The sequence below is a fragment of the Lepus europaeus genome, chromosome 1 (assembly GCF_033115175.1).
Source record: "Lepus europaeus isolate LE1 chromosome 1, mLepTim1.pri, whole genome shotgun sequence".
Lineage (NCBI taxonomy): Eukaryota > Metazoa > Chordata > Mammalia > Lagomorpha > Leporidae > Lepus > Lepus europaeus.
In genome coordinates, this window is record NC_084827.1 from 25,909,717 (window position 1) to 25,931,256 (window position 21,540).

General features: G+C 42.5%; 1 protein-coding gene across 5 annotated transcripts in view; it reads left to right on the forward strand.

Moving 5' to 3' along the window:
* The first annotated feature begins 7,929 nt into the window (after nucleotides 1-7,929).
* CADPS2 (calcium dependent secretion activator 2) overlaps nucleotides 7,930-21,540 on the forward strand; it is a 628,355-nt gene continuing 614,744 nt past the window's right edge. For 4 of the 5 annotated variants that reach the window (XM_062205893.1, XM_062205984.1, XM_062206081.1 and 1 more), the window contains exon 1: nucleotides 7,931-8,449. In XM_062205893.1, coding sequence (XP_062061877.1) covers nucleotides 8,102-8,449 — 348 coding nt within the window. In that variant the 5' untranslated portion in view covers nucleotides 7,931-8,101. Of the gene's footprint in view, nucleotides 8,450-21,540 lie in introns of all 5 variants that reach the window. The other variant, XM_062206262.1, reaches the window with a different exon arrangement.

Sequence of the window (21,540 nt, forward strand, 5' to 3'; positions counted from 1 at the left end):
GTTTTAAATGCATTAAAATATCTGTTTCTAAAGTAACATATTTTTTAAAAAGATTTATTTGGGGTCGGCTCTGTGCTGTAGCGGGTAAAGCCGCCTCCTGTAGTGCCAGCATCCCATATGGGAGCCAGTTCGAGTCCCGGCTGCTCCACTTCCGATCCAGCTTTCTATTATGACCTGGAAAAAGTGGAAGATGGCCCAAATCCTTGGGTCCCTGCACCACCTGGGGAGACCCAGAGGAAGCTCCTGGCTCCTGGCTTCGGACTCGTGCAGAGCTCTGGCTGTTGTGGCCAACTGGGAGTGAAACAGTGGATGGAAGACTTCTTTCTCTCTGCGTCTCCTTCTCTCTGTGTGTAACTCTTTCAAATAAATAAATATTTTAAAAATATATTTATTTCAAAGGCAGAGATACAGAGAGAGAAGGAGGGAAGGAGGGAGGAAGGGGGGAGGGAGAGGGAGGGACAGGGAGAGGGAGAGAGGGAGAGAGGGAGAGAGGGAGAGAGAGGGAAAGAGGGGGAGAGAGGGGGAGAGAGGGGGAGACGGGGGGGAGGGAGGGAGAGGGGGAGAGAGAGGGGGAGAGGGAGAGAGAGAGGGAGAGAGAATATCTTTCATCTGCTGGTTCACTCCCCAATGGCTGCAATGGCCAGGGCTGAACCAAGCTGAAGCCAAGATCCAGGAGCTTCTCCCAGTCTCTCATATGGGTGCAGAGGCCCAAGCACTTGGTCTATCTTCTACTGCTATCCCAAGTGCAACAGCAGGGAGCTGTATTGGAAGTGGAGCAGCCTGGATGTGAACTGGTGCCCCTATGGGATACTGGCACTTCAGGCAGAGGCTTAATCTTCTACACCACATTCTGGTTCCTCTAAGTAGTTTTATTTTTCCAATATGAAAAATTTTGATAAGTCTAACCCATACAAACAAAAGTTATTTTGAGTCAATAACTTTAAAAAATTTGTTAAAATTTATTTGAGAGAGAGAAGGAGAGACAGAGAAAGAGAGAGCATGATCCCTTACACTGGGTCACTCTGCAAATGCAAACAATGGCTGGGGCTGGGCTGAGCTGAAGTTGGGAGCTAGGAACTCAGTCCAGGTGTCCCATTTGAATGTCCACCATTTGAGCTTCCCAATGTTTGCAACAATGGGAAACTGGAGTCAGGAGCCAGAGGGATCTGGAAATCAAACCCAGGCATTCCGATGTGGGATGTGTGCATCTTAACTATTAGGTCAAACACCCACTGCATGTCACTAATAACTTTTCAGGGTGGAAATGGGTCCTGAGAACAGAAAGTTTGATAATAATTGCTACCAAGTAACATAATAGCAAATAGAGTTAATAAAGACACATCTTTGTTTTTTCCACTTGACACCATTTTTACTACCTAATAATGTCCAATGAAATCTCTACTTCGCTTGAGTTTAATTTTCTAGTACAGTATTACTAAAATGGTTTAAGTTTTTTATGTAGCAGAATTCCTTTTAAGTGCAGCATTGGTAGAATTCCTAGTCAATCAATGAAGTTCTCTACAGTGTCCTAGTGTTGTGCTTATTATAAAATAGGCACTCAATATAGGTTATTGACTGGCAGAAAAATGTGTTTAACAACCAAGTCAATATAAGTATAAAAAAATGAAGGCTAGAAGGAAAAAAGGCTCTGGTTATTTATTTCTTTACCCATTTATGAGCATAATTCCTAGATTTTACCAATGCAACAAAAATCTCAGTTTGTAACTATTAACCATTAAGGCACAAACACTTAGGTTAAATATCTTCTTCTCTGGAGATCATAATTATCTATCTATCGCTCTATCTATCGTGAACCAATGCAAGGCTTTTCTTGTGACACTTGGAATGCATAGATCACAATGTGCTTCTACCTTTCCTTGCTCCCTTCATTTCATTCAATTCACTTTTGCCCACTTCCTTCAAATTTTCCATAACACATAAAACTAAAGAATAGAACTGTGGTCAGTCAGGAACAAATGCTCACAACTTCAATAGGATAAGGATGGTAACTTCTCATTTGAAGTCAACATTCTCAGAAAAATTATGAAATCTCTGAGATCGTAATAAAACCTAACACATATTCAGAATTTAGTTTTACTCTAGTTGCTTTAAGGCTAGTTATCTAGAAGCACAAATTCTGTCCTGAATAAAATCCAATATATAAATGCATAGAATCATTTGAAACCTTATTTACATTTTGTTTTTATAGGTGTATGGCTAAAAATGAACTTAGTAGTAAAGTGATTACATTGAAAGTAAAATACATAATTAATGAATTTACGTCTCATGTAATCCTTAAAGTGCTTTGATTGTATTATCTTATTAATCTTCATGACAGCTCTCTGAGTGCATCTTTTGTGTGCATGAGAATGTATGTAGATATATGTGCACTACTTACTTATGTTCCATCTGTGCTTATCATCTGCATATATTTTCCCCTATTAGCTGTAAATGTGAGGTCCAGAACAGTTCCCTGCTAGGACTCAGATTCTAACTGAAGAGGAGAAAAGGATAATGCTGAGTAGAGGGAGGAAAGTAATTTAAATGTGGCCTTTAGAAGGATTATTTCCTCATATAGAATCATCTTAAATTTTGAAAAAAAAAAAGTTTGTATTTTACTCTTATGGATGCATACTTCTTTAGTAAGCTAGCTTGTAACTTCACAGTTTTCCTGTACATATTGTAGGAATCGTTCTTCCATTTGACATGGAAAAGATTTCCCTATTATAAAATAATTTTAGCTATTTTACAAAGGATAATAGACTGTTAATTTAAACAATTATGGGGCATTGTGGTGTAGCACCTTAACCCACTTCTTGAAACCCCCGCATCCCATGTTGAAGCACCTGTTTCCAAGTCCTGGCTACTCCTAGCTTCTGTTCCAGCTTCCTGCCCATGTGCCTGTGAGATAGTGGAAGATGGCTCAACTGCTTGGGTTTCTACCACCCATATGTGGGAACTGGATGGTGTTCCTGGCTCCTGGCTTCTGCCTGGCCCAGTCCTGGTCATTGCAATCATTTGGGGAGTGAACCAGTGGATGGAAGAAATCTTTCTCTGTCTCTCCTTCTCTGTCATCTACCTTTCAAATAAATAAATGCATCTTATAAAACAAAACACTTAAGAGACATTTTGAGAATTTTTTCTCTAACAACATAGGAACGTATACAAGTATTATCATAATTTATTCTGTGCTCAAGTCTATTTCATATGCAAGCTCTGAAGGGCTAAATTTTATTGTTTTTGCCTACTTAGAAAAATGCATATCCTATAGGTGCCTCTGAAACTGTGTTCAATGAAAAAATGACTTTTTGAATCTGAAAGAGTTAGTACTTTCTTTCTAGGACAAATATACAAATCAATTCTCAACTGAGATCACAAACCTGTTTCCTTAAATATTCTCACCAAAACACATTTCATATTTTATTTTGTTACTATGTATCCATTTCTCCATTGCGTCAGAGGTGTTTCATTAAAACGTAGTATAACTTTGATATGTTTTTATGCTCACCTTGACAAAAGTAAAAAAAAAAAAAAGAACCATGAATAAACTGTGTATTTAGGTAATCATAGTTCCATATTGGGCATTCTTTAATCAATTATTCCTCAGCATCATCTAATGATATAATGATTTCAAAGTTAATATCTAAGGTAGAAATTTGGCAAGAACATTAGTGAAAGCCAAAATTGCTAACTTTAACTAAAATTATTAGGGTGCAATTAATTGCTAAGGATCAGGTCTTTATTTCAGGTTTGTTTTTTTTTTTTCAAGCCATCATTTAATGACAGGAGAATCAAAAAGGTTCCTCAGTGACTTATGATTGGCATTCTACTCTGAACACACAATTTCTGGACCTTATCATCCAAATCTGGAACTTAAACTACCATCAATATGCTGTTGATTCTGTTACGAAGATTTGTCACAGGTTTGCATTTCTAATGGCATCTAGGAACTCTGATATGTTGTTATATAAGCTCCTCAAAGACTTGATGATTCTCCAAACCTACTTGTCCTCTAAAAGCCCACATTTTGTCTATTAATCAAGTTATCCTTTCATGGAAACATTTTTTACCTGAACGTCTTCCACAATGCCTCTTATACATTCTATTAATTGCTTTGTCTATTTCTTAAGCTTTTTTCCTCCTCTTGTTCTTTGTCTGGAATTCAAGCCATCATTGTTTCTCTCCCAAATTTCCTTAGAAACATTTTCTTGGCATCTTGCCTCTGTTTTTGCTGGCTTTCATTTGCTTCAGATGGACTCTGAAGAGTTTTAGGTCACAGTATGTCTTACCTTATGGAAAACCCAGTTTTCTTGAGGATATGTTTTAAATCCCAAAGCATACCACAGGAGGTCAATCCCAAATTTGCTTCTGCCTTTTCTCTAATCTCATCTTCCACAAACTGATGTTTCTCCTTCATTGCAGGCATGACAGCTTACCTTCAGTTCCCCAAATGTAGTAAACAACTCCATGCCTTAGCTAAAGCTTTTCCTCCTATCAGTGCCTTCCCTTCACTAGCTCTAAGTCACTCTTTGGGACACATGTAATCATCCCAGGAGCCTTCCCTTCATATCTTCTGAATGAGGTGCTTTTCCACTCCATTATCTTTACCTCCAGGTTACTGGAGCAATCATGAGATAGAAATCCCAATATTGATTTTTCCTCTTAAAAACGATTGGTTGGGGACAGTGCTGTGTTATAGCAGGTAAAGCTGACACCTGTGTTGCTGGCATCCGTATGGGTGCCAGTTTGTGTCCTGGCTACTCCATTTCTGACTCAGCTCCCTGCTAAGGTGCCTGGGAAAACAGCAGAAGATGGCCCAAAAACTTGGGCCCCAGCAACCATGTTGGTAGACCAAGGAGAAGCTTTTGGGTCCTGGCTTTGGTCCTGCCTAGACGTAGCCATTTGGGGAGTGAACCAGCAGATGGAAGATTGCACTCTCTCTAATTCTGACTTTCAAATAAAAGAAAATATTTAAAACATGAAAAAAAATGATTTACTCATTTTTCATTCCTTAACCTGTAAACTTCATGACTGTATCTTGTTTCCTAAATATCCTTAATTAGCTTTTACATTAGAATTTTTAGTCAATATATTTCATTATTCTTTTTGCTGTCTTTTGTATATTTCTTTAAATTTCTTATTCTTACACTATCTTTAACTTCAAGGAGAAAAGACTGTATACTCTATTGTAAAAATCATTAAAGGGACCTGTGCTGCGGCACAGCGGACTGTGCCTCAGTTTGTGGTGCTGGCAGCTCTGCATCTGATCCAGCTCCCAGCTTATAGGCTTAGGAAGTCATTGGAGGATGGTCCAAGTACCTAGGCTCCTGTCATTCCTGTGGGCGATCCAGAAGGAGTCTCAGGCTCCTGGCTTCAGCCTGACCCAGCTCTGGTTGTTGTGGGCATTTGGAGAGTAAACTAACAGATAGAAAATCCATCTCTCTCTCTGCCACTCTTCCTTTCAAATAATTGTCTTTAAAAAATTATAATTTTTTTCCAGTAGGATCCCAAGGCTTGCAGATCATTGATTTGATAACTATTTTTAATAATAGTAATTTTTTAAAAAGATTTATTTATTTATTTGAAAGTCAGAGTTACACAGAGAGGAGAGGCAGAGAGAGAGGTCTTCCATCTGATGGTTCACTCCCCACTTGGCCGCGATGGTCGGTCGGAGCTGTGCTGATCCGAAGCCAGGAGCCAGGAGTTTCTTCCAGGTCTCCCAAGTGGGTGCAGCGGCCCAAGGACTTGGGCCATCTTCTGCTGCTTTCCCAGGCCATAGCAGAGAGCTACATCCGAAATGGAGCAGCCGAGACTAGAACCGGCACCCTTATGGGATGCTGGCGCTTCAGACCAGGGTGGGGTGTTAACCCACTGTGCCACAGCGCCGGCCCCCATTAAGAATAGTAAATTATCACAAGTAGTCTATCCAATAAAAGAAACTGAAAAAATACACCTTCCATAGCAAAGAAAGAAAAGGCAATAAAGGTGCTATAGTTAAATTGTACTTTCATATCCCTAGGAGTTAAATTTTTGGAGTTATCAGTTTAATAAAGTTATCAGTTTAATATACTGATTTATTAGCAAAGCAAATTGCAGTACTAAAGTCACTAATTGGAACTAGGAAACTGTGTTGAGTTTATTCCAATAATCACAGTTTTGCAATGGAAGGAAGGAGGAGTCTCTGTGTCTCCTTATCTGCACAATGGAACTAGAACTAAAACAGGGAAACAATGTGTGTCAGGAGCTTAGCACAGTGTGAGGGACAAAGAGCTATTGTATTATCACCTGACTCAGAAGGTTATTTCAATGATAGCATTAAATACTAACTTTACAGACTGCACAAGGTGCTATATAAGCACCAGATATTCTAGCTTTTAGGAATAAAGATTGCCATTTACTGTTTGACCAAAAGTAAAACACCATCTTCAAATACCTCCGTTTTTGAGATTTCTTACTACTCCTTGGCAGTTGACCCTCAGCCGGCAGCCATGCCCCTACTGACAACCTTATTCCCCTGGGGCTTCACTGAGGCAGTCCCTTTAACAAACAGGCAAGGCTCGCAGGCATAAACGCCTCCTTGTCTTGTACCCCATCTAGGGAGTATGTCCACTAACTGCAGGAAGGATGTCTCCCTTGTGCACCTAACTACGGACATTGCCTGGAAAAGCTAAAACTGCTGTTTGGCCACGGGTTCCAGGAGCTCAGAGCTGACTGTTGCATTTGTCGTGTCATTCCCACTTTGTCCTATCATCTCCCTGCTACTGGCCGCTGCACACTCCAGCTGGCGTTGAACGCACCGTTTTGCCCATCTAGCCCCTCTGTCAGGACTGCCACAATAGAATCACAAAAAGAAACAGCTGGGAGGCTCTGCACTGGGACTGCACGAGCCGAGCCGAGCCGCTGAGGCAGCCTTCAGGTGCACCAAGACGCCCACTTGAGGCCAGAAATGAGAGCGACCCGCCGGTGTGCGCTAGTTCGCCGGGCTGGGCCAAAAGCTAACCGCGCTGTACCTCGGGCGGGCGCTCAAATATTTGCTGAATAAATGTCTACACTACACAATCTGTATTGAGTTAATCGCATCCCAACCCAGAAAATCATCGAGGTGTGTTGGAGCTAAATGAGAGTGTTATTTCGCAAATGTAAAATCTTTCTCGCTCGTGAGTCTGCAGGAACAATTTAAAAGAAAAAAAAAATTAGCATTCTCCCCCCCCCCCCCCACCCCCCCCCCCTTTTCGTGTACGTGCCTTTGACTTCTATGATTTGGACTTCGGCAGGAGCGTCAAACAGCTGCCGCAGAGCAGGGCCAGAGACTTTTCAAAGTCTCGTCCGAACGGGTATTTCGAAGCGAGAGGCTCCCGTGCCACTTTTCCGCGCTCAGCCACGCTCAACCCTGAGCTTCAGGCTCAACCTCGGGCATCATGTCCAGGGCTGAGAGGTGTTGCTCTCCTCGACTTCCTGTCAGGGGACAGCCTCCCCTTTCCCCTAGCCCACCTGCCCGGAGAACTCTGAGGAGAAGGGGTGGTGGGCTCGGGGGTGGTCGCGGCAGGCGGAGCAGCCACAGCGCTCGGCCGCTCGCCGCCTCAGCCAAGTGCGCGCCAGGCCCTGGAGCGCTCGGCCGGGGCAGCGGCGGCGGCGGCGCGCGCACGCGCGCTCGCGGCCCGGCGCCCGCTCCCCCACATTCCCTTCCACGTGTTGCTTGTTGTAGGCGCCACAGGTTCCCCACCTGCGTCTGGGCGCTGCAACCGCCGCGCCTCAGGCCGCGGGCTCTGAGGGGCCGCGCGGCCGGCGGGCCCCGGGCTGGCCGAGCAGCTCCTCAGACGCCTCGGCTCACCCCCAACGCTAACTCCGCCTATTCAAGCCCGGCGGCTCCCCTTCTCCCCCCCTCTCCGTCCTCCGCCCGGCTCCTGCCCGCCCCTTGCGCCCTGGTGGTAGGAAACACTCCTGTGTCTAACTCGACGTGTCCGGAAAGCCCTGGCCAGTTTCCCTTTCGTTCTGCGGCCGTTGCTGCCCAGCCCCGCGGCGCCCTCGGACCCGCGGAAGCCGCCGCCGGGGGTGAGGCGCCTGGGGGCCGCGGGCCGAGCGGCGGGGCCCCCCGAGCACCATGCTAGACCCGTCTTCCAGCGAGGAGGAGTCAGACGAGGGGCTGGAAGAAGAGAGCCGCGATGTGCTGGTGGTGGCCAGCGGTTCCCAGCGGGCGCCGCCGGCCCCGGCTCGGGAAGGGCGCCGGGACGCACCGGGACGCGCGGGCGGCGGCGGCAGTGGCGGCGCCGCCAGACCGGTGAGCCCGAGCCCCTCGGTGCTCAGCGAGGGGCGAGACGAGCCGGAGAGGCACCTGGACGAGGAGCAGGAGCGGAGGATCCGCCTGCAGCTGTACGTCTTCGTGGTGAGGTGCATAGCGTACCCCTTTAACGCCAAGCAGCCCACCGACATGGCCCGCAGGCAGCAGAAGGTGAGTCCAGGGGACCCGGCGCCTCCCGCCGCCTCTTCTCCCCAGGGTTTTCTCGCGGGGAGCTCTGGGGCGCCTGTCCATCGTCCTTCAATACAACGCAGGACCCTGCCTTTGGGTTAGTCTTTAGGGTGCAGCACGGTGCCTTCGCATGCCGGGCATGGGGTTGCAGAGGACACATCGTCTCCCCCACGCCCGGCTGGCAGGAGCCGCGTCCCCTTCACCAACCGTGAGACCCCCCAGGCTGACTGAAGACCCAGGTCCTGCCGAGGTTGCGCCCCGCAGGCTGGACTCTGGCCAGATTAGCATGCAACTCCCATCAACTTTGATTTGTAACAGCAGTGGAGCATCTTTGTGCACCCGGCCCGGAGTGGTGGGGGTGCTGGAGCTGGCTTGGCTGTGGGTGAGAGTGAGCCTGCAGCTGGGTGAGGCAGGTGGAGTGGGAGCACTTTCCACTGTTAGCTTAGAGAGAAGGAACAGGTAGAAATTGTCCTTGGTGAGTAAAAACACAAAGTTAAATTGGTGAGTTTCCGGTACTGACACACAAGCAGGTCATGAAACCCAAATACTGAAGGAGGTGTTCAGTTTTGTAGAGGGGCCGTGGTGGGTGATTTCTGCCCTCATCAGACCTAATGAAGCGCAGTATTGATGAAAAATAAGGGGAATAAAGGACTAGTGCCTGATCACTTAATAACAGACGCTTTCTGTTTGCTTGCTTTTGGCTTTCTCCCCAAAGAGGTAAGCAGTTTGTTTCAGGTGATATGCCTGCCAACTGTAGTTTTGAAACAAGACCCCAGGGGCCCGATGTTCTGTCCCAGACAGAGGTAATGACTGAAATCGCCTTAGCTGGGTAAATGTTTCCAGTAGACACCGTCTGGGAACTCTTAAAGCGCCGCTGAGCAGGGACGGTCCCGTGGAAAGCTGCAGCAGTGCCCTTAGTGTGTGACAAGCTGCGGGGACCGCACGAGATTGTAGTTTGCTCATGGCTTACCTAGGCACACAGCTGCTTATTTGTTTCCTGAAATATTAACCTCAGCATGTGAAGCTTTTTTTAGAAATTTGGAGAGCTGTTGAGTTGACTTGTGCAATACAATTGTGGTTCAGAGTGAATACGGTCTTCCCAGCCGCTGCTAATAACACCCCCAACCCCCATTTACCTAAGCTTTCTGCACTTTGATTGAGGTACGGTTAGCATGTAGAGAGCTGTACATATTTAATGTTTGAGTTTGGAGACACGTCTACAACTATGAAACCACCTATTGCTAACAGTGCTGTGTTGTCTTTTATAGTTTTTTTGTTTTTCAAGATTTATTTATTTATTTGAAAGTCAGAGTTACACAGAGAGAGTCTTCCATTCACATGTTCACCCCCCAGATAGCTGCAATGGCTGGAGCTGCACTGATCCGAAGCCAGGAGCTTCTTAAGGGTCTCCCACACGGGTGCAGGGGCCCAAGCATTTGGGCCATCTTCTACTGCTTTCCCAAGCCATAGCAGAGAGCTGGATTGGAAGAGGAGCAGCCGGGACTAGAACTGGTGCCCATATGGGATGCCAGCACTTCAGGCCAGGGCTTTAACCCACTGTGCCACAGCGCTGACCCCGTGTCTTTTATAGTTTCTAAGAAGGCAGATCTTCTGTTAAGTGGTGTTGCCCAATTTCTAAACACAGGGACAAACTAAGCAGCTATGGAGTCCTTTATTCCCTGGTAGTGCTTACAAGGTACTTTTCCTTGGAGGCCAGGGCTTTAGCTGAAGGCTAATCCCCCGGATCCTTCAGGTAGTCCAACCCTCTGGGAGTTTACAGAGTCTGAGAATGTTACAGCTGGAAGGGATCCGGGCTCTCTACACAGACCTCTATGCAGACTCCTGTGGGAGAGAGGTAGCTGAGAGGCGCATTTCCTGATACCAAAGCAATTGGTGATTGAAGCCACCCTTCCTCCGGTCTGCTCTGGAAGCCCTGTGGTGTTCTTGTGACCTGCTACTCCTCTGATACCTGTATCAGACTTCCTAATCTGCTGCTTGTGTTGAGTTTATTCCCATTGCATCCTCTCAACGCTAGGTCAAAGGCCTGTCAACTTCAGTAGTCATACCTAACCTAAGTGCGCGTGATTTTCCTCAGTTGTGTTGTGTTATGAGTCCATGTAAAGTCCAGGGATATCATTCAGACTCTAATTTTATCATTTGTATTGCATTTAAGCTATTTTAGTTTATTAAAGTAAAAAAGAGTTTGGAAAATTTGAGAGCTTATTTTGATTTGAAATGTTTTCCTTGATGCTTTTGGAAAAAGCTATTTGCCAGTGCTCGTTTTATACTGTGAATACTTGTTGCACCTTTTTTAATAAAGCAGATTCTCCCTTGGTTGTTCAAATAGTACAGATCTCTCTGACTCCTCCTGTTCAAATAGAATGTTTACTGCCTCAGAAATTATTTGAATTAACAAACAGGTGCATTCACAATACTACTAAGACTATTGTTATAACCTTGTCCAGGCATCACCAAAAATAATACCAGGCTACAAAAAAGAAGCCATACACTGCATATGTTCTATGCAAAAATATTTGGAATGCTTGGAAATTTCTGTCTTTTAAATATTGTTGGAATTGAACACAGACTTACTACTATAATTTTTATTATTTTTTATTAAGGGGCAAGCGCCATTACAACTTAAGTCTTTTACCTAATTCAAGAGGCGCCTCCATATTTAGAAAAAAAAATTCTTTTAGCATGCTGCTTGCTGAAGGGAACTTGGAGAAATTCTTGGCAGTTGGGTTTCCTCCTAGGACAGAATGAAATAGGAACTTAACTATGTTCATGTGAATTTGATGCACAAGCCAATAATTAATGCCAGAAACTTACGGAATTACACAATTGGTTTAAATAAAAGGAGTAACAAGATCATTGCAAAATCACTAATCCCATTGTATAGTTTTGTAGTTAGACCATCAGTAAAAGGGTATAATAGCTTAAATTGTTGTCATAGACATGCAAATTGTGGCTTACTCCTTCCAACTTTGAAAATTTAAGATTCAGGAATTTAGATATGAAAGAGCCCTCATTTTATAAGTAAGGAAACTTAACCACACAGATAAGAGCTTTCTTTACCCTGGAGGCCAGGATTCAGGTTTTCATCAGTCATAACCCATTCACTGTTAATGCTGGTGTGTCTCTGAACCACAGCTGGGCCACGCTGCTGTTTATTTTTCTCTTGGCTAAAATAGTTCACAAAGCAACTAAGAGATTCTGTCCATGAGTTGTTTGAGAAAGGTTAAAAGCATTAAGTGCACAGTTAGCTAAAACATCTTTGCTTTGCTTTTGTTTGGAATAGTTCAGTTCAGAATACAGAAGTCAATTTATGTTTGGTCCTCTGATTCTTTGTTAATGGCCTTGTAGACAATTCTTGGACTGGTTATAGGCTGGATGCTTTTTTCTTTAAAGATTTTATTTATTTATTTGCGAGGCAAAGTTAGAGAGAGGGAGAGACGGAGAAAAAGGTCTTCCATCTGCTGGTTCACTTCTCAAATGGCCTCAACAGCCGGAGCTGGGCCGATCGAAAGCCAGTAGCCAGGAGTTTCTTCCAGATCTCCCATGTGGGAACAGGAGCCCAAGTACTTGGGCCATCTTCTGTTGCTTTCCCAGATGCATTAGCAGGGAGCTGGATCAGAAGAGGAGCAACCAAGACACAAACTGGTGCCCATCTGGGATGCTGATGCAGCACGCAGAGGCTTAGCCTACTACAACACAGAGCCGGCCCCCACGCTGGACACTTTGACAAAGCTCCGTACCAGATGGTCACACTTCTTGAGTGCAAGTATCCATGGCCTCATACATATTGTAAGTGACAAAATGACGTCAGTAGAGCTTGAGGCTCTAAACCTTGCTTCTTAACCTTGATTTCTTTGCGCCATCATGATGCTAATGATAATTATGAACTTTGGATGGCTCTAAATTATTGGTTAAATGTGAGATCAGTGTTGAAACTAAAATAATTTCAAGCAAATCAAGTACTATTTAATAAAGGCAATATTTTGGTCAGTTTTTTTTTTTTTTTTTGGAAACATTGAGACCCTGGAGGAACAAGTACTAGGAGTCCTCACTAGTTGGAAGGTAGGGAGACACTGATAAGCATAGTGGCCAACATAAAGAGGTTAAGTACATTCACTCATCCATGTGAGTTTACTGACCACAAGTCAAAACTCCTACACTTGCATTTAAGATGTGTGTGACTTGAAGAGCTGATAGTTTAGCTTGGCCAGTGTCTATAGCTTTCTTGTCTGTACATTTTTTTTTTTTGTTTACATCCTTAATTTAGTAAAAGATGTTGAAAAGGTGCCAACTATTTTTTAACTAGAGGTAAGAAAGAGACATTAAAAAGATTACAGTAGTACCTAATAACTTTGAATATGCTTCATATTCTCATCCTATGTGTGTTTCCATGTGCATTGCCACTGTAATCACCTTCAGTGTGCCTTATTAAACTTTTATATAATGATCATTCCTACCAATTTGCAGAATAATTCTGAGTTTGACAGTTGTATAGAAACAACACTGTGAATTGCAGATGATGATGAAGTAAGCTTCTTAGGTATAATTGACCTGGAAGAGAGCATTGTGGGGACACAGTATTGGGTGAGAAAATACTCAGTGGGTTTTTGCCTTCAGCTGTCTCCTCTCTATATTGTAACATGGTTGAGCATCTTTTTTTTTTTTTTTTTTTTTTGACAGGCAGAGTTAGAGAGAGAGAGAGAGAGAGAGAAAGGTCTTCCTTCCATTGGTTCACCCCTCAAATAGCCGCTACAGCTGGCACGCTGTGCCGATCCAAAGCCAGGGTCCAGGTGCTTCCTCCTGGTCTCCCATGCGGGTGCAGGATCCCAAGCACTTGGGCCATCCTCCACTGCCTTCCTGGGCCAGAGCAGAGAGCTGGACTGGAAGAGGAGCAACTGGGACTAGTACCCGGCGCCCCAACCGGGACTAGAACTCCGGGGTGCTGGCGCCACAGGCGGAGGATTAGCCAAGTGAGCCGCGGTGCCAGCCAGGTTGAGCATCTTTAATCTAAAAGTTAACAGTGTTCCAAAATCTAAAACTTTCTGAGAGTCAGCCTGACACCACAAGGGAAAAATTCTACACCTGACTTCATGTCATGGGTGGCAGTTAAAATGCCAGGTGCACTAAAAATTTCATAAAGGATTACTTTCAGGCTTTGTGCATGAGCAATGTATGAAACATACATGTTTAGATTCAGGTTCCATCCCCAAGATGTCTCATGAATATGCAAATGTACCGCCCCCAAATCCAAAGTGCAAAATACTTCTGGTCTTGAGCATTTTGGAGACAGGATACTCAGCCTGCATAATAAAGTGGCCTCTCTTTATCTTCCTTAGGAAGTGGTAGTTGTTTCTTTTCTTTTTAAATCTCCCAACTGTTTAGGAAAGCCCCAAGCTCAGGTAAAGAGCCAGTTTTATTAAAAATGAGCTACAGGTTTACAAAGGCCAAGAATTGCTTTTCTTACGGTGGGTGCCATTGTGCATCCTCCTCCTCCTCCTCCTCCTCCTCCTCCTTCTTCTTCTTTTTTTTTTTTTAAAAAGATTTACTTACTTACTTGAAATAGTTACACAGAGAAAGAAGGAGAACCGGGGGGGGGGGGGCGTCTTCCATCCACTGGCTCACTCCCCAGTTGACTGCAATGGCTGGAGCTATGCCGATCTGATGCAAGGATCCAAGGAGCCTTATCTGGGTCTTCCACAGGGGCCCAAGGACTTGGGTCATCTTCTATTGCTTTCCCAAGCCACAGGAGAGAGCTGGATTGGAAGTGGAGCAGCCAGTACTCGAACCAGTGCCTCTATGGGATGCCGGAACTACAGGCGGCAGCTTTACCTGCTATGCCATAGCGCTGGCCCCACCATTGTGCTTTAGTGCTTAACAAATACCTGACATGTTGGCACAGTGGGTAGCCTTTAGAATTTAGTGACTGTCTGTTGGATACATGCAAGTCTCAGTGTTAGTGATGTGATAGGGTGGAGCAAAAATAATATAAAGGCAAAGTTAAAGGGTATGAACTCTTCCATGGAAACCAGTGCTCCAGGACTCAAACCAGCCTTTTAAAGACAGCCATAAAAATGGTAATGTCTGTTGGGTATAATGACTTCAATTTCTCAATGCTGTTGCCAAACCACAAAGAAAAGTAAGCAATGTGGAAGCTTCCCTGGATGTTTTGTTTTCTTGCCTGCAGGTTTCCAGCAGTTCTGGTGGAAAAAGTCTAGAAAGCCACACTCTCAGGGAGCTGGGATCATTTATCCTTGTGATACTGGGCATTGATACCATTATAGTTCAAGTATAGGAAGGATGGCTAGATTGTTTGCTGCTTTTAATGATAGGGAATACCTTGCTCCAAGGGGAAAGAGTTGGAAACCACACATTAAAGCCTCAGACTGGACTTAAAATAATGTCTGAGTAACAAGTGCTTGTTGCTTCAGCTGATTCATCTAACCCTCCACAGGGCGTCCTGAGACCACAGCACTTAATTTGGTGGAATGAGTTGTGCTAATGAGAACTCAAACAGATTAAGTGATATTGGCATTTCCTTCTTTCTTTAAAAAATTAAATCAGCCGTGATTTTGATAGATGATGGCTGCTTCTAAAATGAAATAAAATATCGTAATTGTGTGTTTTCCCTCTTCAGTTTCCCTTTTCCTCCTTGTTTTTAATGGAAACAGCTTCCTTTATTTGTATTCTCACAAGATAAACAGCACACTTTGTAAGGTCGTTAAAAACTTTGAGAACAAAATTAAGAAAGCCAACTGCCAGGATATGAAGTGTGGGACTTCTAAAGGGAAAATCCTACCAGTTGTCATTTGCTTGTAAGGTAGATCACCTCTGAGTTCCTGTGCTTCTTTCTACATGTTTCAAATTAGCTGAGATTTTTCCTTGGGAAGAAAGAGGAGAGTTGAATAGTCATGTGATACTGCTGTTTCAGTTTTAATGGTAGGAAAGACCTAACGATTGTGAAGTAGGAGACATCGCTGGACAAATGAGATATTCTCTAGTGTTTAATAAAGAGGATTCAAACGTTAAGTTATGGAATTGCTGCTCAAAATCCATAACATTTCAATAGATGACCACTGTATTTAAGTTACATGGAGATTTTGGTATGGCTTTACTTTTTCATTTTTTAAATTTATTTGAAAGGCAGGGGGACAAACACAAAACTCTCCCATTTAATTCCCAAATGTCTGTAAAGGCCAATGCTGTGCCAGGCTGAAGCCAGGAGTGGCTAACACAATGTAGGTCTCCCATGTGGGTGGCTGGGACCGAAGTGTTTGAGCCATAATCTGCTGTCTCCCATAGTGTGCATTAGCAGGAAGCTGGGATCAGGCGTGGTTCTGGGATTCAGGCATTCTGATATGGAATGTGCATAATGCCGCATGGTCTTTTAACCAGTAGACCAACCTCCACTCCCCCTGATTTGTTTCTACAAAACAAAACAAAACACCCCATGATTCTTATTCTTGGCTGCACATTAGAATCACCTGGAGAGCTTTTAAAATCCCATTATCTAAGTTGTACCCCAGACTAATTAAATCAGTCTCTTGGGGTATGGTTTTAATGCTTCCCAGGTGATTTCATCCTATAGCCAAGGTTGAGAAGCATTGTTCTAAAGAGAAGCTACAGGAAAATGGCTTATTTTCAAGGTGAAAATATTTGCAAAAATGAGTGAGACTGCTGAGTAATTCAATGAATATTCCATATTAAGGAAAGTTGATAGGAATATTTCTAAAAAGAACATCTAAGTAACATTCTAGAGTTCCCTGCATCAGTACAGTTGCGGGGGGGGGGGCAGTGTATATTTGCTTAGACTCTTAAAAATTCCTTAATTATATGGTATGCTGGAGGCTATTAAATTACATTAGAAGTTGTAATTTATTCATTATGAAACCAAGGATAGATCACTATCTTAGCAACAGAAAATAAATATTGGATACTGAAAGTGAGCATACATGTTGCTTTCCATTCCAAAATGAACTGGGAAGGAGAATATAGTAAAATCTTCAATTTGGAGGTGAGACTGAGGAGTGCATAACTGAAGAATAAATTCCATAAGGGCCATAGAAATCTTTGGTAGGGACAATGTTTCCTCAGTATATGCAATGGTAGTGCATATAATAGATTTGCAAAAACTAAACTTTAAAATTATTTTATAAATAAAGTCGCTAAAACTATTTTAAAAGAACTTTACAGACTTGATATTTGTGTCATCTTTATATTTCCAGTATTAGGTGAACAATAGGAAAACACCTCTATTTCCCTCAATTGCATTAGTAGGTTCAATTGTTGATTTGTGTTTGGTAGCTTTCTACATTGTAGGGCATAATTGAGTCTCTGCTGCTGCTGCTTTTTTTTTTTTTTTTTTTTTTTTTTTTTTTTTTTGACAGGCAGAGTGGACAGTGAAAGAGAGAGAGAGAAAGGTCTTCCTTTGCCATTGGTTCACCCTCCAATGGCCGTCGCGGCCAGTGCGCTGCGGCCGGCACACCATGCTGATCTGAAGGCAGGAGCCAGGTGCTTCTCCTGGTCTTCCTTGCCGGTGCAGGGCCCAAGGACTTGGGCCATCCTCCACTGCACTCCTGGGCCACAGCAGAGAGCTGGCCTGGAAGAGGGGCAACCAGGACAGAATCCAGCGCCCCGACTGGGACTAGAACCTGGTGTGCTGGCGCCGCAAGGTGGAGGATTAGCCTATTGAGCCATGGCGCTGGCCGAGTCTCTGCTTCTTAAAACTTTACTTTGCAGACTTTATGGTTTGAATATTTTTGTTGTATAACCTTCAAGTTGGTGATGAATTTTTACAAGGAAAATGTTACTGGGGCAAAGGGTCTGAACAATTTAAAGGCTATCTTTACCAGTCCAATAGCTGGGATGATATTTACTTTGCTACTTTTTGATTGCTTTTCCGGATGAGTTTGAGCATGTGTGTGTTCATACGTGTGATCTAATATCCTTTTCCTATTTTTCTATTGAGATTTTGGTTTTACTTTTTAATTAATGTGAACACAATATCAATAAATAAATAGTTGTGTCCCTTTGTGGAGGATGTTTATTTTTCATTTTGTTTTAGCCATCTTTTGATCTTTTCCTTAATATTTTCCTGTTTCCCTTTTATGTTCTTAGGCAATCAGTTACTCATCTGGGATGAAATTTTGAGATGAGGAGTTGAATTTACTTTCCTGTCCAAATAGCTAAGCAGTTGTTATAGCCTCATTTTTGAGTTGTTTCATTACTTTTTTTTCCAGATTTATTTATTTGAGAGAGATTGATTGATCTTCCTTAAACTGGTTCATTTCCCAGATGTCTGCAGTGGGTGACACTGGGCCAGGCTAAGACAAGAACTAGGAGCTTAATTCAGTTTTCCCACATAGTCGGAAGGGGCCCAGGCACTTGGACCATTTCCTGCTGCTTTTCTCAGGCCATTAGGGAGCTGGAGTGGAAGTGCAGCAGCCTGGGACAAACGGGTGCCCATAAGGGATGCTGGTGTCGTACAATATTGGCACCCACTACTAAGTTTTAAGGCAATTTCTTTTCTTTGTTTCCTTCCTTCCTTCCTTCCTTCCTTCCTTCCTTCCTTCCTTCCTTCCTTCCTTCCTTCCTTCCTTCCTTCCTTTCTTATTTGACAGGTAGAGTTAGACAGTGAGAGAGAGACACAGAGAGAAAGGTCTTCCTTCCGTTGGTTTACTCCCCAAATGGTCGCTATGGCTGGCGCTGTGCCGATCCAAAACCAGGAGCCAGGTGCTTCTTTCTGGTCTCTCATGCGGGTGCAGGGCCCAAGCATTTGGGCCATCCTCCACCGCCTTCCCGGGCCACAGCAGAGAGCTGGACTGGAAGAGGAGCAACCGGGACTAGAACCCGGTGCCCATATGGGATGCCGGTGCCGCAGGCAGAGGATTAAGCAGGTGAGCCACGGTGCCAGCCCTGGCAATTTTTTCATGTTGTTTTCTTCATCAAGATTTATTGAGTCCCTACTAGGTGAGTTTAACAATATCCAGTGTTCTGGGAATACAGAGACTAAAACAAGCAGAAATTGTATTAAAGTCTAATGTTCAATAATTTACAGATTCTCTTTCTGTGCATTTCTCTTTACATCTGTTTCTGGATGACTTACTTTGATACATTAATCTATTTTTTTTCTATTGTCAGTACCATATAATTTTGATTATTATGATAACTCTATTGCACATTTTAAGCTCTGATGGGATTAGTTCCCCCTTCTGTCAAAAATTCCTTTAGTAATCTCTGCCCAGCCCCCGCTATTCACTTACTGTGTGGTGAACAAGGCATTTCATCTCTCTGGGTCCTGGATGTTTAATTTATAAAATGAGGATAATGATCTCATAGAATTGTTTTTATAATTAAATGAGATGATGCATGTAAAATGCTTAGTATAGTGCCTACTACATGTGCACACCCCATATTAAATGCTGTCATTTTTTGTTGCAAACTTGATTTAGCCTTTTCTGGTAACAGTATTTTTCTGCATTCAGTATGGTAGGAAATAGCATTTCTCTTCTTTTAATCAAAGTATTTTATGATTTTACAATGTTTTGTGATTTTTATTAGCTTCCTTACATTTATACCCTGTGCTTTTTAAAAAAGTATCCTATGCTTTGTTCTTTTTGTAATTTATCAACTTTGAATTATGGATAAATCGAAACATTTTAATTTTTTAATATAGTTGATAGTCATTTTGATGATACACGATTGATTGTTTTTATATAGTATTGATTTTTCTAGATATTCTAGGTAGATGGTATCCTCATCAGCTGATAGAGATGGCTTTTGTCTGGTCTTAACCAATGCCTGAACCTCTTCTGTTTTACAATCAATGTATGCATTAGAATGTCCAGAAGAGTACTTCTTTTTGTACTTGTTGCGAAGTCTTAATATTTTCCTATTTTGTATTTGTCTTGGTCTGAGTTTTACTGGGAAATGTCATTGGTTCTTTACCATTAATAGGATTGATATTATTTGTTGTTTATTACATTAAGAGGATAAAACAATCCTGTTGATGTTGAAAGTTATCAGATTTTGCATCAATTGAAGTCATTGGCTACTTTTGTTTTAATCATGTGTCAGATTACTTTGTTTCCTATTATTAAATCACATCTGCATTTCCAGGGTATGTTCTACCTGATTATGTTCATTTTTCTATATACCTCTGATTTTGAATTCCCTATACTTAATAATGTTTGATTTTTTATAAGTATATAAGAGAAAAGCCTATCACTTTGTATTTTGGGTTTTCATTGTCACAGGTTTAGTGTTAAGGAAAAATGATAAGTAAGAGACATTTTACCTTTATTTACATTCTAGAAGAGTTTTTGGCTTGTTTTCAGTATATAAAGTGTCTGCTACCTGGATTTTTGAGTGAATTCGCTTGTGAAATTATATTGAGAATTTATTTTAGATATTTTTTCTGATTTCATATACAGTTTGTTTATTTTGATTTATTTGAATGACAATCTCCCTCCCTCCCTCCCTCCTTCTCTCCCTCCCTTCCTCCCTCCCTCACTCTCTCCTCCCCTTCTCCCTCTGCCTTCCTCCATCTCCCTCTGCTTACCCCTCCCTCTCTACCTCTCCCTCTTTCCCTCCTCCTCCCTCTCTTGCTCCTTCCCCTCCCCAGCATTCTATTTATTCATTCCAAATTCCCTCTACAGCCAGGGCTGGGCCAGGCCAAAACCAGGGCCGTAGAAATCCACCCCCAACTCTCACATAGGTGGCGGGTATCCAAACACTTAAATCATCCTTTGCCTCCTCCCAGGGGCATTTGCAGAATAGTGGGTCAGAAGTGTAGCTAGGATTTGATTCCAGGCACTCTGATATGGGCTATAGGCATCCCAAGTGTTAGCGTAACCTGCTGCTCCACACTGACCCATTTTTCTCTTTTTAGCCTATTAGACTTATTCCTAATTCCAGATTCAGTTATAATGATTGCGTGATACAGAAAAATGGTCATTTCTAGATTTTCTGGTATAGTAACATAGTTGAATGAATTTCTCATATTCTCAGTATCTTCTATGTTGGTTTTAAGTCTTATTTTAGATTGAATTCTTTTTTTAAAAGATTTATTTATTTATCTGAAAGCCATAGTTACACAGAGAAAGAGGCAGAGAGAGAGAGGTCTTCCATCTGCTGGTTCACTCCCCAGTTGGCTGCAATGGCTGCAGTTGTGCCGATCCGAAGCCAAGAACCAGGAGCTTCTTCTGGGTCTCCCATGTGGGTACAGAGGCCAAGGACTTGATTTCTCAGGCCATAGCAGAGAGCTGGATTGGAAGTGGAGCAGCTGAGACTGGAACTGGCTGCCATATGGGATGCTGGCACTGCTGGTGGCAGCTTTACCTGTTATGCCACAGTGCCAGCCCCTAGATTAAATTCTTCTATTCTTAAAAATCTATTCATTATATGTGTTACATCCTATTATAAATATACCCGTGAACTTTATATGTTCTATTGTTTTATAAATTAATATTTTGTTATTTCTTCCTGATTCTGAGAGGTTTTTTTTTTTTTTTTTCATTTTTGGAGGGATTTAGGGTGAAGGAGACAGAAGACAGTGGTTCTTTCATCTGACTTCTTGGTTAGGATACCTACTTTATTTTCAATTTTTTATGCAAAGCTATGAATTTACCTCTAAGAACACTTTGGCATCAGTCTGATACATAATGAGGTTTGCTTTTATTTAAATATTTAATCTTTTTAATTTAAATATTTAATCTTAGTCTTTATTTTTTCCTTGAACCAGTTTACATGATTAATCAGAAGAATAAATCAAAATTTTCAGTTATTGAAGAGTTCCTGTTTTTTCTTTAATAATTTTTAATTTTATGTTGACAAAGCATGAGGATTACTGAGCTATTCATAGCATTTAGTGTATTTTTTAATTTTGTTTTTTTTCTTTAAAGCTTTTACTTAAAATAAATTTCATAGGTACAACTTTAGGAATATAGTGTTTTTTTCCCCCCCATACCCACCCTCCCACCCCTACTGCTGTCCCACCTCCTACTCCCTCTCCCATCCCATTCTTCATTAAGATTCGTTTTAATTAACTTTTTATACAG